This window comes from Leptonychotes weddellii, chromosome 12 (assembly GCF_054177405.1).
Source record: "Leptonychotes weddellii isolate Sample4059 chromosome 12, ASM5417740v2, whole genome shotgun sequence".
In the NCBI taxonomy this organism is placed as follows: domain Eukaryota; kingdom Metazoa; phylum Chordata; class Mammalia; order Carnivora; family Phocidae; genus Leptonychotes; species Leptonychotes weddellii.
Window position 1 is genome coordinate 24788916 of NC_138380.1, and position 17523 is coordinate 24806438.

General features: G+C 36.5%; 1 protein-coding gene across 1 annotated transcript in view; it reads left to right on the top strand.

Annotated features, from left to right (window-relative positions):
- IQUB (IQ motif and ubiquitin domain containing) overlaps window positions 1-17523 on the top strand; it is a 52994-nt gene that overhangs the window by 28734 nt on the left and 6737 nt on the right. The window contains exons 8-11 of the mRNA XM_081800167.1: window positions 1200-1375; window positions 9396-9566; window positions 12430-12606; window positions 16214-16462. Coding sequence (XP_081656293.1) covers window positions 1200-1375; window positions 9396-9566; window positions 12430-12606; window positions 16214-16462 — 773 coding nt within the window. The remainder of the gene's footprint in view (window positions 1-1199; window positions 1376-9395; window positions 9567-12429; window positions 12607-16213; window positions 16463-17523) is intronic.

Consider the following 17523-nt stretch of genomic DNA (forward strand, 5'->3'; position numbering starts at 1 on the left):
GGGGGGGTGGGGGGCAGCAGGGAGGGGGAAGGCAGAGGGAGAGAGAGAATCTCAAGCAGACTCCTGGCTGAGCACAGAGCCCCTCGTGGGGCTTGATCCCAGGACCCTGAGATCATGACCTGAGCCGAAATCAAGAATCAGCTGCTCAACCAACTGAGCCACCCAGGTGCCCCTAAAATAAATCTTTAAAAAAAACAATAATCATTATTTTTAAAACTAAGAACTTTGAGTCATCTGACAGGGTAATTTAGCTGGAAAGGTAAAAATCAATTCAGTGATAGGTATTTTCACATATATCAAAATAGTTAACACATTTATATATATATGGGAAATATATATATATCAAAATATTAACCACATTTATGTATATACACACACACACACACACGGGAAGGAAATAACATGTTACCCTCTGTGTATCTTCTTTGGGGGGGTATCTTCCTGAGAGAAGTTATTCTTTTTTTTTTATCATTTTGTTTTATTTTTTTCATCATAAGTGTACTCCTTTTTCTTTCTTTCTTTTTTTTTTTTTTTTGAGTAAGCCCTACACCCAAGGTGGGACTCAAACTCACAACCCCAAGATCAAGAGTTGCAGCCTCCACCAAATGAGCCAGCAATAAGTGTATAATCCCCATCACCTGTTTCCCTCTCCTCCCACACACCTCCTCTCTGGTAACCATCAGTTTGTTCTCTAGAGTCTGTTTCTTGGTTTGCCGCCCCCCCCCCGCTTTTTTTTTTTCCCCTTTATTCATTTGTTTTGTTTCTTAAATTCCACATATGAGTGAGATCATATGGTATTTGTCTTTCTCTGACTGCCTTATTTTGCTTACGTAGCAAAAGCAGGTATTCTCTTGAAGGGGGGTCTAAATAGTACGTGTTCGTGGCTGCTAAAAACCCAAACCATATATTTTTCAATCCTGGGGAGAGCACGTGCTTACTTGGATGCATAATTTGACATTACCTGAGCTGATTTCCTTTGGCTTCTCTTTGTTTGACTCTAATTTTATTGCTTTAAGTTTCTCAGCTTCCATTTTATCCTATTTTTTCATACGTCAGGTGTACAGTATGAATGCTTATATTCGTGTATAATTTTATTTAAATTGACATAAAATACTGTTTGTCAGGATACGATGGTAAAAAATTTTCTGAAAAGGTGTGGGATTTTAAAAACTCAAGAGTGATTCATGTTATTCCTCTAGTCTGGCAGCAAGAAGAATTTGCACGCATTAACCAGTCTTTCACTGGAGCTGAAAGGAAAGCTGCTTTGTGTGAACTTCTGGAAAAAGAGACCCAGATAATTGCTTCCATTGGGAGGCATAGATACATCGCATATATAGCAAACCGGGAAGCATTGATACAAGCTTTTTTGGATAAGGTTAGTAAAGTAACAATTATTTAAGTAAGAATGTATCCTGAGTTTAAAAATGTAGAATAATGAACTAAAGAAGAGACTTACATTGTATGAATTTGCATGTTTAAGTTTTGTGTGTGTGTTTTTCTTTTTTCTGATACAGTTTTAGACTTTTAACTGTGGCCTAGACTAACAGTTGACAATTAACATGAAATTAATATGTTCTTTTTTTTAGGTATATATATATATTAAATTTTATTTTATTATCTTATGTTAATCACCATATATTACATCATTAGTTTTTGATGTAGTGTTCCATGATTCATTGTTTGCATATAACACCCAGTGCTCCATTCAATACGTGCCCTTAACTAAAAAGTTTTGGCCATGAAGGAAAAAATAAAGATACCTTCCTTGTGACTGTTCATTTAGCTTTAGGCTGGCTGTGGAAGTTAGATGAATTGCACACCCTGATGAAATGGAGAGTTATTGAAGTCACAAAATGTCTGGGTTTAGGATGCCTCATAGAAAGCAACCCAGGGAAAAGAGCTATAGACTAGTGTTTTTGCTTTTGCTCACCAGGTCATTAACTGACTAGAACTTTCTGATCAAAAGCATATATGATTATTGAAAACCATGAAAACATACAATTAAGGGAAAAACTAATTATCTTTTTGTGTTGAAACTGCCTGTTTGATATTGATTACATAGCCTGTTTCCATAGTGACCAATCTCCTTTTGTAAACCTGATCTTTCCAGACAATTAAAAGCCAATCCAGACACAAGAAGAAAAGGGATAGTGTTCTTCAAGATCTTTGCCTATAGTGACTCTAGTTGTAAGGTTCTTGTTATTTGAGAACATTCATTCTTAAAAGCCATGTTTTTTTTATACTACAAATGCCCTCTTCTCATTTTACTAATATACTCTCCTGTTTGATCTCAATTTTTCTTGTGGCTTTTACTACCTACAGCCTGGAACTCCCTGCAGGTCCAGACCAGACCTCTCGTAGGAGCTTCCAAATCACATATCCAGTTGCCTATTGTTATTGCTCTCTGGGTGTCCCAAGAGTACACCTTAAGTTGACATGTCAACACTGAAATTAAATCATCTCACCATTCCCTGGTCCCTCATCTCCAAACTGATCCTGTTTTGTAGCACTCACATAATTTATCTTCATGAATGTTTCATCATCTATTTATTTCAGGCAGACACCTGGGCATTATTCTTGACATCCCATCCAACCACTGACCAGTTTGTTCTATTACTTTAATAATCTTCTCAATTCTTTATTTCCTCCTAAGCCACTACTACTGCATATGGGGAAATGGTTCTGCCATGGCCCCCTGATGACCTTGCATGTACCCAAACAGGCCAGTAGGCAAAGACTTGAACCACAGCTAATCTGTGGTTCATAAGGTTCATTCATAAGGAATGCCTTGTGATCCTGCTGGAAAATGAAAGGATGGGAGGCTTTTGAAGAGATGCTATGGAGTGGGTCCTTTCTTTTGCTTCCCTATGTTCCCTCAGAGGCTGTCATGAGACAGGTCTTTTGTGTGTGAGCTTGACAGTGATTCAGTTGAATGTGGATTTCCTTCTCATTTGGATTACTTTATGTCTCCAAATTAGGCTCTCAGCCTCCAGTCTCCCTTCACAGTACCCTCCTGTCATCCCTACGCTGCCATAGTGACCTCACTAAACACAGCTCTGCTCCTGCCCCTCCTTGTTGTCCTCAGGGAGGAAGGATTTCCATAATCGATTGCCAGCACACCTCACCTGTCCTGTTGTCTCAGTGTCATCTCTCCTTGCACACTGTGGCCACACTGCTCCAGCTATGCTCAATTACCTGCACGTCCTCAGAAAGACCATGTGCTGTCCATGCTTTTGCATCCAGCGTCGCCTCTACATGGAACATCCTTTCCCTCCTTCCTTAGTAGCTAGCTACGCACCCTTCAAAACAAGCTCAGATGCCCCTTCTTCTTGAAGGGGTCTGCTGATCGTCCTACTCTAGCCTGCACTATACACTTTCATGAGACCCTGTTTCACTTCTGTTTTAGTACATAATGGTCAGTTTTTATTATATCTATTTACATGTCTGAGTCATTCCTAGATACTGAGTTTCTTAAGCGGGAGCTATCTTTTATCTCTGTATCCTCATATCCAGCACAGTGCTTATCATTGAGTATTACTAAATGCTTGTGGAGGAAGGCAGGGAGGAAAACTAAGGAACAGAAGTAATTGTTGTGTAATTTCATATTTCAGGTATTATCAAGAAATTATGCAATGTAGATACTGCCATTTCAGGTTCTTGAACATCTTCATTCTAGGAAAGATGGAAGCATAATATTCATACTTTTCCAGAGTCATATTTCAAACTAAACTTATTCCTTTAGCAAGTTTCTTTATCTTGAATCCGGCTTCACCACCAGGAACTGTGTTCCTTATGTGTCTGACTATTAACCTTACCAATGAGGACAGCATGGACTTAGGGCAGCAGAGATCCAGAATGTTTGAAGGAGCTGGGGGCCTCTGAGGTACAGTGGACAGGGAAGACAAGTGACACCTACCCTTCCTTATTTGAGGCTGGAATGTCTACAGGAATTCCTACTTAGGCTTTATCTGATGCTTTGTTTCCTATAAACTATTTTATTTATTTATTTATTTATTAAAATTTTATTCATTTATTTGACAGAGACACAGCAAGAGAGGGAACACAAGCAGGGGGAGCCGCAGAGGGAGAAGCAGGCTTCCTGTGGAGCAGGGAGCCCAATGTGGGGCTCGATCCCAGCACCCTAGGATCATGACCTGAGCCGAAGGCAAATGCTTAACGACGGCCACCCAGGCACCCGTCCTATAAACTATTTTAAATTCTTCTTGTTAATGCTTATACAGTTAATCTCACCAGTCCTTAGGCTAAGATTTAGAGGAAATGGACATTTTACCTGATACAAGGGAATTTTACCTCCGTTTTGACCAAAATGTTGTATAAGGCAGGGAGAACACATCCACAGGTTGGAACTGCTACACTTGAAGTTGATCCTAATCCATTACATAGCTTAATTAGTCTAGTCGTTAAAAATATTGACTAACAGTGACTTTGGCCTACTTTTAATCTGTTACAGTAAATTATAAAATCTTCGTTATTCTATTTAAATTCATTTAAATCAACTTTTTGTATAGGATGCTATACTAAACATCATAGAAAACAATAGAGATAGATTTTATAGTCTTTCCTTGGAAATACTTCTACAATATCTATTCCTCTTTAGGCCTGTCTACCTCTCCCCTACCCCATACCTAGCATTGTCTCTAATATTCAGGAGGAGACAGTGCTGATTTCATAAAACTTGAAGTAACTTATTATCCTACAGTTTTTGTTTTTTATTATTAAGAAAAGGTAGCTTATACTTAATCCCTGAAGCTAGACAAGGTCAGAGTTTTTTCAAATGTCAAAACTAACAACCAGAGCCATAATGACTTTAAGATCCACACTTAGCACCATAACATATAGATATATAAAGAAAATATTTACTTTCCTATAATTTGGAAATAACTTTGGAGAATAAATTTTATGTTTGGTGTTAGCTTAACTTCATTGTATCTAAATATTATGTGGTTTACTGAACTAATATTTTATTTTTAATCTTATCCTGAACATAGAATTTCTCTGAGTAATGAATGATATGATTTCCAATTAGTCCAGTCAAGGCATTAAACTAATCAGCTATTATGGATTCATATTAAGTCTTCATTCTCCATAGAAGTTAAATAATTTGTCATTTTAACCATCAAACATTGACCTCGGCGGCAGGTTATCAAATGTTAAAAACTCACAAGCTGACAGAGATGAAAAAAAGGCAGGCCAAGAAATTCGAATAAAAAACCATCAGCCAGTTTCTAATGTATCTTGGGTTCTCTTCACCCAAACTGTGTTAAAGAGACAATTTGAATTTCTGCAAGACATTTCCCCTAGAGTCAAGGCCGTTTATTTCTTTGATTCCCATACCACTTCTCACAGTCACAAGCTACAAAACTGCAGTCCTTGTGAGCTCTGTCATTTGAATGTTTTTTTTCTCTCCTGAACTCTGGTGGCCAACAGCTAGTGGGATAGAAAAATACAATGGATTTTTGCTTCTCTCTGAGCACCGCAGTTTACAGGGGTGTTCTCTGTGTATGAACAAAACCCCTTTGCTGTGTAAAAGAAGTTGATCACTACGCAGTAGCTTTTGGGGGGCTAGGCTTCTTAATTCGTGCCCTTGGGGACCTGAGTATGAATTTAGGAGGAATAAAGCGCTCCTTTCACAGGGCAGTCATTTCTTCTCTTCTGTGGAAGCCTGCTGCTCTCAAGGGTTTTGTTACCTCTCCACCTTCCCTTCCTTGAAAGGTGTCTTCCTGCTGCTCTTCTGTTTCTCTCCTCCGGAGTCTACTGGCTCAATTGTTGGCAGCTTAATGGAATTTATTACACTCCTGTCTTCTGAAGCAATTTAAGAACATGATTGTTGTACATCTCTTATTACAGCCAAAGCTTTCAAAGAAAAAAGGAAATAGGAAAGAGAAATAAGTAAAGTTGACGCATGTTCCTGTGTCAGATTAAAAAAAAAATACCTTAAGGCCTGAAATCAAAGAAGCTTAGAACTGAATGAAGATCAGGTTATCAGTGTTGGCAGAAATACATCCATGTATAAAAACAGCTTTGTGAAACAGAATTTTTTTATATCTTTTAGTGCTAACTAGGGAAAGTCAAACTTCACATCTAGAATTCTTTGATTATATTGCTCAGTTCCCTTTATTCTGGCTAATTCCTGGTTATTTTTCAGGTTTCATCTTAGACACAATTTTCTTTTCACCAAGTAATTGCTTCATAGCAACCTGTGGTTACTTACCTATTTACCTGCAATCATCAAGCATAATTACCCTTTATTTTAATTATTTCTTTTCTTATCTTTACATATTATTAGATTTGAGAGTTCTTGAAATCAGTATAGTATTTTATTTACTCTGCCTAGTACACTGACTAATATATAGTAAACACAACAAATATTTGTTGAATGAATGAATGAGTATGGTAGGCCCTATCAGATATACAGAACTACATGAGAAATTTATTTCTTATAATCTTTCGGGAGAAATAAAATTAACAAACAAGATAACTCTAGAACAATTTGGATTTAAATTTCATTGCCCTGAGTGATTTGAAATAGAGACGCTGCATACTTGTGTGTGTTTGTGTGTGTGTGTGTGTGTGTGTTTACAAGTACAATAGCACTTCGGATACTAGCAATTTCATTGGTTCAAAACATAGTAGTTAAGAATTTTTATGGAAAGGTAGGGTTTGAGTTAAAAATTGGAGGGTGGGAAGGTTTTGGATGTTGAGTGTATTTGGAAAAAATCCAAGATATTACCACATCATACTATATTATATGGGGCTAAAAACTTGAAGGGGAGGTGGAGTTAAATTAGTCTATCAGCTAAAATACAATTTAGTAGATGAACTAGGCATTTCCTTTAAAAGGTAATTATACTTGGATTATTACAAATGAAGTAAGTTACCGCCTGCAGAGCAAAAGGTACTGTCCACATTACTGGAAGAAAGGAAATTGCATTTAGTAGAACCACCCTGAAGAAAATTGTGTGGAAAGATTAAGATATTAGTTAGACTTTAAAATATCACAATATGAAACTTAGCCTAAGATTGCTTGTTCCTTAAAACTTTTAAAAGGAGCTTTGAAACAAACATTAAACTTTAGTAACACTCTGAGGCCTACTCCAAGGAAGGCTGTATCTATTTAAAACAATATATATATAGATATATATATAGTATATATAAAAATATATAATACATATATATTTATTTATTTATTACTTATTCTAAGTGATAATAAATGACAAAATATTTTCTTTTTTTTAAATTTTATTTATTTAGTTAGAGAGATCGCGACAGAGAGAGAGAGAGCACATGAGCAGGGGGAGTGGCAGAGGGAGAGGGAGAAGCAGACTCCATGCTGACGAGGGTCTCAAGGGGCTTGATCCAAGAACCCCAGGATCATGACCTGAGCTGAAGAAGGACGCTTAAGTGACTGAGCCACCCAGGCCCCTCTACAAGATACTTTCTTGTTGAGCTATTTCCCTTTTATAATCCTTAATAAATTTTAGTTAATTCTATCAGTGTGCTAAGTAGCAGTACATTATTTAATATTAGATTTACGCCTTAAGAATATACGTTAATTATAGGGTTGCAGCCTCTCATTTGCTGAATTAAAACTAGAACTGAGAATCTCAAGTTTCTGATGAAAATTTGTAGCTCGGAACTGCACTTATTTTGGCTTTGATTAGAAAATGCTGCCATTACTTTGAAAACATATCAAATATAGTTGTTTTTAGATGGTACTTTTCAGTTTTCAATGTAATTTAGCTAATATGAAATGTAAAAAATTTTAAAAGTAATTTAAGGCTGCAACTAAAAATTCCTCATGATAACTGTCATTTTAAATACAGCCTTATATTATTTCTTTGTTTGGCTAGTCTGCATTCCTGATGATTTGTTCCCATACATGGGCTTCTATTTAAACTTTAAATTATATAAAATCTAAGATTTAAATGGCTGCAAGTATGGCATAAATTGGACTGCAGGTCTCCAAAGGAATTACCATTCAGCCTATAAAAAATCCAGCATTGGACAGTTAATAGTCGTGATCAAAATAGCCTTGTTTCTGATAGATTAAAATCAGGGAAAGAAATTGAGCAGCTTTATACCATAAAGAAGAAGAGAAAATAGTGAGTTTTCACAGTGAAATTTCTAGGTGAATGCATCTTTTCTTAAAGTCTTGGTAAGGGGACACCTGGGTGGCTCAGTAGGTTAAGCGTCTGCCTTCGGCTCAGGTCATGATCCCAGAGTCCTGGGATCGAGTGCCGCATCGGGCTCCATGCTCAGCAGGGAGCCTGCTTCTCCCTCTGCTGTGCTCTCTCTCTCTCTCTGACAAATGAATAAATAAAAAATCTAAAAAAAAAAAAAAGTCTTGGTAAGAGGGAACAGGAACAGTGTCAAAGCCAGACTTAATCTTCATTAAAGATTGCAGTGGTGTCTGGTGTCTCACTCCACACTCCATCTCCTTTCTCAGCCCAGGAGTCCGCAGATGAGCTTCAGGGCAAGTGAACACCATTTATTATTTATTTATTTATTTGATTGTTTAATTAATTAATTAATTAATCAATTACATTTGTTTATTTGGAGAAAGAGAGAATGAGAGAGAAAGCACGAGTGGAGAGAAGGAGAGGGAGAAGCATACTTCCCGCTGAGCAGTGACTCTGACGCAGGGCTTGATCCCAGAACCCTGGGATCATGAACTGAGTGAATGCCATTTTTAACCCTCAGTTCATAGGGTGGGCTAGGTTGGGAGGCACCAAGCCAGATCTGGAAATAGGGAGTGAGAATATTAGCCATCATCAGGAGGCAGGGACCACAGCACTGCTAAGATAGCTAAATATAGCAGTTTGACTATCGACACCTGCTTTGTGAGGAACTGTGAACTTGTTATAGACTTAACGTTTATTGGAAACAAAACCATAACTCACAGAGTCCCATTTTGCAGTATCTGTAGGTCTAATGCATTGAGGATTGTAACAATTGCTCTGCAAAAGTTGTCTTCAATTGGCAAAGCATGATCAAGACACATTTCTATAAATTATAACTGAACCAAGCAGATCCTTTTTTTTAAACATTCCAAATAACATGCCTTTCCCAAAGGGCAGTGAGTTATTCCATATACCCATTAAGCCATTCAACATAAGAATTAGTACAAACTAGTAGCAAATTCTGAATCCTGTAGAAATGTTTGCACTTCCACAGACTAAATAGCTCTTTTATATCTTTTTTCCTAGAATGTTTTACTTTCCCATGGTCTACAAATTCTTCAATTAATTTCCTCAAGTTTTAGTGATACTTTTATTCATAAAGCACATGATACTAAGGTAGCTTTTAGTAGAAGTAACAAAATTATTTTTTAACCTTTAATTAACTGATAATTATAAACTTATATTATTTTTAAGTGTTCAGCTCCAAAGGTATGGAGAACATTTAGTGGCAAAATAATTGAGATGGATACACAGTTCACCATCAGAGCCAGAGAGCTGCAGAACATCTATAAATGCGTTATGCTGAAAAATATCTCTCAAGATGAAAGGCTGGATGTACTCCTAACGCTTAAACATACTGTGAAGGTATATTAACTTTCTCTTAGTTTTGAGGCATCACTATCAATTAAAAAAATGAATACTAAAATAAACTGTTTTGTATTAATTATAAAGATGATTAATCAATGTTTATATATATGAATTTATTTTGTCAACAGCTCTACTGTTTTGGTATAATTTGGGGAGGATGTGGCTTATGCATTAATATTTATCTAAAAGTTCTCAAACTATACATTATGATACATAATAAATATAAATGTAGCACAATGAATATTCTAAACATAAATATACCCATATCTATGCAATGGATACAAATATATAGCATGGAATTAATACTCCACTCAGTTCAGTAAAGCAGCAATTGTCTATGTATTTTGACACTTTCCAGTGAAAATTTTATTTTTAGCAGTTTTAAAGCAGCATTGGAGTATTTTAATTTTTTTCTCTTTATTTATTGATTTAAGACACTTTAGTTGAGTAAATGGTTCTTCTTGGGAGGTAAGTCTCCATAGATCTCTTGTATTTCTTCCCATCTTTTTTTTTTTTTTTTTTTAAGATTTTATTTATTTATTTGAGAGAGAGAGCGGGAGTGGAGGGAAGCAGCAGAGGGAGAGGGAGAAGCTGACTCCCCAGTGTGGGGCTCCATCCCAGGACCTGGGGATCACGACCTGAGCTGAAGGCAGACACTGAACCCATTGAGCCACCCAGGCCCCCCCATTTCTCCTCATCTTGAGAACAGAGGCATTGACTCGATTAGGCATTGACTGTCTTTGCTCTGGATTACCTTTTTTTTTTTTTATTTTAAAGATTTTATTTATTTATTTGAGAGAGAGAGAATGAGAGAGAGGAAGCACATGAGAGGGGGGAGGGTCAGAGGGAGAAGCAGACTCGCTGCCGAGCAGGGAGCCCGATGCGCGACTCCATCCAGGGACTCCAGGATCATGACCTGAGCCGAAGGCAGTCGCTTAACCAACTGAGCCACCCAGGCGCCCCTGGATTACCTTTTTAAAGATGTTTGTGTAGTGACTAACATTGGAAGATAGAGATAGGAAGAAAGAGAGAAGCAGGAGGTCCAGAAGTTGGAAATGAACATGATATCCATGGTGGGCATTAAAAAAGCCAGATTGGAAAAAAGAGTGCAGGTAAGGAATACAGTAGAAATCCTCCTAACTGACATTTTTAGGAACATAAGCTGGTTAATAACAATAATAATAATAGAAAACAAAAACAAAGGATAGGCTTAAAAAATAAATTGTGCATATCTTAAACAATATGTTTAACCTAATATATCTACATGTACATTTATTTAACAATATTTTGATGGAAGATTAAGGCCTTTAAGCATGACTCAAATTCTGGATCTATTCATTAGGCTGTATAATCTTAGATAAGTTATTTAACATTTCTGAAAATCAGTTTCATCATTTGTAAAATTAGTTGCTTGGAGGTTATAAATATGTGTGTATATATGTACATATATATCTATTTATAAAATATAAATAAATATCTATATATCTCAGTGCTTACAAATAGGGAGCCCTCAATGAATAATAGGTATTACTTTGATGACAATTACTAAGAGAGACCAGGGACTCTTAAACCTGAGTACACATTAGAATCATCTGGAGAGCTTGAAAGAGAGAGCAAGATTCACAGAGACAGAGACAGAGAGAGAGAATATGAGAATAAATGAATAAGGGATGATATCTAGGCCCCATTTCAGAGAAGTTAAATTAGATCCTCAAGTATGAGGGCAATCTTAAAACCTTTAAAAATCTCCCCCAGGTCATTCTAATATGCCTTCAGGGTCAAGGGCCCCTGATATAGACTCTTGAGTTAGCTTTACCAAGTATGTATTAAAAAGTACAGGAGAACATTATTTTACAGTCACACTGCCTTCACGTTCTGACTCCTTCATTCAAACTGTGTTTCTTTTAATCCTCTCTTGAGCAATTGGATCAACTTACTTCTATTTTACTACTCATAAATCCTACCTTAATCACTTAACTTCTACTTAGGGCTTTCTTATTCAACCACACTCATTTCTGTGACTTTATTAAAAAATTGTGAATTATACAAATTTGCAGAAAAAATGTATTTTATACACATACACACACACACACACACAATTTAACAAATATGAAGTCACCAACCATGTAACCTTCTCTGACCCCAGAACAGGACATTGCCAACATTGCGAGTATCCCCCTTTCTCTTTATAATCCCAGTTCACCCTCTCATCCCCTAGAATATTGACTTTCATAGCAGTCATTTCCTTGATTTTCTTTATAGTTTTGCTACTTATGTGTATGTATGTATCTCTCTCTCTCTCTATATATATATAGATAGATATATGCTTATATCTATATATATATGTCTTTAAATAATATGGTTTAGTGTTGCTTATTTTTAGATTTTATTTAAATGGAATGATACAGTATTATCTTGTGCCTTGCTGCTTTTGCTCAACAACATTAATTTGTAAGATTTAAGCTTGTTATTGTATATAGCTGTAGTTTACTCATTTCCATACATTTGATATTCTATCAGTATATGTATTGTATGAATAAGCCATCACTTATTTATGTCATCAATTTATTTGTGGATATTTGGTTGTTTCTAATTTTGAACTTTTGTGAACAATGATTCTATATGCACATTTCTCTAAAGCACTCTAAAGAGTGGAATTGGTGGATTGTAGATTACACATATCTGAAGCTCTCCTAGATAATGTTAAGTTTTTTTCCAGATTAGTTGTTGGTACACTCCTACCAGTTTCTTTTGGAATTTCTTTCTTTTGGAATACAGTTTTCAGTTTGTTTGGTGGTAATTTTGAAAATTAAATTAGTGACTTTAAAAATTCTATACTGAATATGTTTGTTTTGTATAGGAACATGAATGTAAACTGACTCAGGAAATTCTAGAACTGATTGACAGAGAGGTGGACCTTATGATGAGAGGAGTCAAACATCATAATCTTGAAGGACTCAGAAAAAGAATTGCAACACTCTTTTCTCATTACATCAAAACACCTCTATTTAATCCAGAAGTTGCAAGACATCTTAAGGTACTCTACTTTTTTTCCTGTATTCCTTTCTCAGAATTCTGAGAGATGCTATAGTAAATTGAAGTACATTCAAATTTTGCTTTAATGCTTTACTTGGGGTCCATGTGGAAGACCATCTTGTTGGTGAAATCTCTTTTGAATGATTGTTTTTTATGTCAATATATTAAACTTAGTCATTTAACTTATTCTGTGTCTGTATTTTTAAGTTTGAATTCTTCCCTCCTCTCTGAACCAAACTGAATATTGCACTGTGCAGTCCTGACCTCTCACCCTGTCATGCTTTCGAACATACTGTTACTTCCACCTGGAATGCTGTCCCCTACTCCACTCAGCTAACTCTTGTTCATTTTCTGACATTTAATTCATGGGTCCCCTCCTTCATGAGGCCTCAGAGAGAGTTAAACTTTTCATTTCTGAGATTTTACATGTGCTTTGTTTGTGTTTCCTTGTAAGACTTATTGCTTAGTCATAGTTATTACTGAACAGATCTGTGTAGATATCCTCAGAGAACTTCAAATGTAACATGTATTTGAATTAAACTACCTTTTCCAGCTCCAACAGGTTTAGGCTTCTATGAGGATTTTGCTGTCTAGAGCCAAGAAAAGTATCTTATTGCCTTTTTACTGTCCAAAACTATTTAAAACACTTTTAGTAAAGTTTGGAAAGGAGTGGTTTACTAAAGAATTCTAAATAGTGTTTTATTCTAGTGATTATATTTAAAGTTATAATTTATTAAGAAGCCAGCTAAATACCTATTTTGCTTTTTTGATATAAGATCTCAGTATTTGGTCAAACCTTTTAGAAAAATAAAATTAATTTTTATATTTTCTTTTTTTAATGGATCTTTATTTATTTTATTTTTATTATTTCTTAAAGATTTATTTATTTTTAGGGGTGCCTGGGTGGCTCAGTTGGTTAAGCGACTGCCTTCGGCTCAGGTCATGATCCTGGAGTCCCTGGATCGAGTCCCGCATCGGGCTCCCTGCTCGGCAGGGAGCCTGCTTCTGCCTCTGACCCTCCCCCCTCTCATGTGCTCTCTCTCTCTCATTCTCTCTGTCTCAAATAAATAAATTAAAAAAAAAAAAATCTTAAAAAAAAAAAAAGATTTATTTATTTTTAGAGAGAGAGCATGTGCAAGCAGGGGGAGAAGTAGAGGGAGAGGGAGAGAGAGAATCCCAAGCAGACTCCCCACTGAGCCCAGAGCTTGATGTGGGGCTCGATCTTAAGACCCTGAGATCAGGACCTGAGCAGAAACCAAGAGTGGGATGCTTAACTGACTGAGCCACCCAGGTGCCGCTTTAATGGATTTTTAAAACTTAATTGTATTGCAAGAGAATATAACAAAACGTCAGTGGTGCCCGGCTGGCTCAGTCTGTAGAACATGCAACTCTTGATCTCAGGGTTGTAAGTTCGAGCTCCACATTGGGTGTAGAGATTACTTAAAAATAAAATCTTGAAAAATATATATATATAATATATAACAAAACTCCAAGAGAAAAATTGCCCATTATATTATTTCTTATTCAAATTAGTGTTTTATTTGCCCAAGCTACCTTCTAGTCCTCTACATACTTAACTCAGCTTTTATACATTTGTAGTAATAGATTTTAATATTCTACACATTCACATAACATACCATTTTATTCAGTTTTTAAATTTACCTTTGGTAAAATTGACTATTTGGTTATACCTAAGCCAGTTTCATCTGTTTCATCCCCAACAGTAATGTGAGAGTTCCACTAGTTTTGCATCCTTGTCAGCAGCTGGTATTGCCAGTCTCTGTTTTTACTTTTGGAGTTCTAATAAATGTATAGTAGTATTCCATTATATTTTAGTCTGTGATTTCCTAATGAATATAATATTAAGCATCTTCTCATGCATCTTTTTTTGCCATCTATATAATTTTTGTTGAAGTATCTGCACATATCTTTTGCCACTACCCCCCCTTCTTAAAGTTGAGGTGTTTATTTTCTCATTACTGAGTTTTGAGAATTCCTTATATATTTTATATATAAGTCCTTTGTAAGATACATGATTTGTAAATATTTTCCCTCAGTCTGCAGCTTGTCTTCTCATTCTCTTAACAGTATCTTTAACAGAGCAGATGCTTTTTATTTCAATGAAGTTGAATTTATCCATTTTTAAAATGGATCATGCTTTTGACATTTATTTTGTAGTTAAGAAATCTTTTTCAAAGAATTACTATTGTTAAAATGTTCATACTATACAAAGTGATCTATAGATTCCATACAGTCCCTATCAAAATTCCAATGGCCTTTTTCCCAGAAATAGAAAAAAAACCCTAAAATTTGTATGGAACCACAAAAGATCCCATATAGCCAAAGCAATCTCGACAAAGAACAAAGCTGGAGGCATCATGCTTCCTGATTTCAAACTATATTCCAAAGCTATATAGTTCAAACAGTATGATACTGGCACAAAAACAGACACATAGATCAGTGCCACAAAATAGAAAGCCCAGAAACAAACCCACAAAGGAGCTAAGAATGTACAGTGAGGAAAGGATAGTTTCTTTACTAAATGATGTTGAAAAAACTGGATAGCCACATGCAAAAAAATCAACCTTTGTCTCACCCCACATACAAAGATCAACTCAAAATAGGTTAAAGATTTAAATATAAGACCTGAAACTATAATACTATTAAAAGGAAATATAGGGAAAATCTTGTTGACATTGACCTTAGCAATGATTTTTTGGTTGTGATAACAAAAGCAAGGGTGACAGAAGTAAAAATAGACAAATGGGATGTGTCAAACTGAAAACCTTCTGCACAGAGAGGAAACAATCAACAAAATGAAAGGCAACCTACAGAATGGGAAAAAATATTTGCAAACCATATATCTGATGAGTTAATATCCAAAAAAAAAAAAAAGGAAATTCTACAACTCGATAGCAAAATAATTTTAACCCAATTTAAAAATGGGCAAAAGATCTCAATAGACATTTTCTCAAAGAAGACATACAAATGGCCAACATGTACATGAAAAAGTGCTTCATGTCACTAATCATCGGGAAATGCAAATCAAAACCACAATGAGATATCCTCTTCTACCTGTCAGAATGGCTCGTATCAAAAAGACAGGAAATAACAAGTGTTGGCAAAGATAGGGAGAAAAGAACCCTTGTGTTCTGTTCTCTGAAATTTAAATTGATACAGCCATTACAGAAAACAGTATGGAAGTTCCTTAAAAAATTAAAAATAGAACCACTATATGATGCAGAGTTTCAAGTTTTGAATATCGATCTTTGAGTCAATCCAAATTTAGTGTTAAGATAAATGAAATGAGAAAAACACTTAGTTTAGTGGGCTTTTACTTATATTTGAATCTAGCCTGTAAGATTAATATAGCATGACACCAAAAATCTAAATTCTTTTTAAAAATAATACAGATTCCTTAACATTTTGGCAGGATAAATGAATACTGCTTGAAATTTAAATTTTGTGTAGAATAGGAAGTTAAGGGAAATAGGACTTTAAAAATTAACCAACTTTTTATCTCATTCTAAGATAAGTTAGCCCTCAGTGCTTCGGTTGATTAGTATTTAGCCTGACTTTTGTAACTTTTTTTGTTTTTTACTATTTAGGTCCCTCAAGACCCATTGAAGTTTTATAAGAAGATTTACTTTTGCCACGGTTGCCAGCTCTATTTGCCTTCCACAGAGTTTGCTGTCTCATCCACCTTACACCGCATATACCGGTGTCGTCACTGTATTAACCTTGACAATGAGACTCGACAACGAGAATCATTTTTGAAGTACAAATGTTTACTTCAGCGGCTCTACTATTCAGAAGCTGATTATGAAGATGATTCCAAAATTGCTTTCCTGATGCAGGTATGATCAGTAAGGGTTGCCAATCATGGATGAAATTTCTTCACTGATTTTACAGAAAAGATTCCTGCTTTCCCACAGAAACCTTTTAAAATAATGGTTCCTTTGTTTATGCTTATACTTTGTGAAGTTTGCCCCTCTGGCAATTTTAAGTCTATACAGACCTCGTGATAAAAAACCATTTCAAGGGGCGCCTGGGTGGCTCAGTCGTTAAGCATCTGCCTTCGGCTCAGGTCATGGTCCCAGTGTCCTGGGATCGAGTCCCACATCGAGTCCCACATCGGGCTCCCTGCTCGGCAGGAAGCCTGCTTCTCACTCTCCTACTCCCCCTGCTTGTGTTCCTCTCTCACTGTGTCTCTGTCAAATAAGTAAAATCTTTAAAAAAAAAAAAAAAACCATTTCAAGAATTTTAGCTACTCTGGTTTAGATTAAAAGAAAAAGTTTTTTTTTTATTTTATTATGTTATGTTAATCACCATACATTACATCATTAGTTTTTGATGTAGTGTTCCATGATTCATTGTTTGCGTATAGCACCCAGTGCTGGGGGGAAGGAAAGATGGTGGAGGAGTAGGGGACCCTATTTCAACTGGTCCCCGGAATTGAGCTGGATATCTACCAGACCACTCTGAGCACCCATGAAACCAGCCTGAGATGTAAGAAGATCTGGATCTCTATAAACAGAATATTGCAGGTGGTTGGTTTTGAGGTACGAAGCAGGGAGCAGTGATTCCGCGGGCAGATATCAGAGGATAAACGGCAGCGGGAGGGTGCCTGGCCGTGGGGATCCTACACCACTGGTGAGCGACAGCCTCGCGCGCTGGGGACGGGGCACAGACTCACAGACCAGTAGCAGCGGGGAAAGGACTTTAGGGCAGCCCCCGGGGCAGAAACCTGGAGCGGCGGGGTCGCGCCTGCAAACTGGGGGCGGCTGGCGGTTTTAGAAGCACAAAGGGCAGAGATGTGCCCCGACCTGGAGGCAGGACTGGGAGCGTGGCGGAGGGGCGCACAACCCAGGACGCTGCAATTTATAGCAGCACGGACAGAAATGGAGACAGTGTGGCC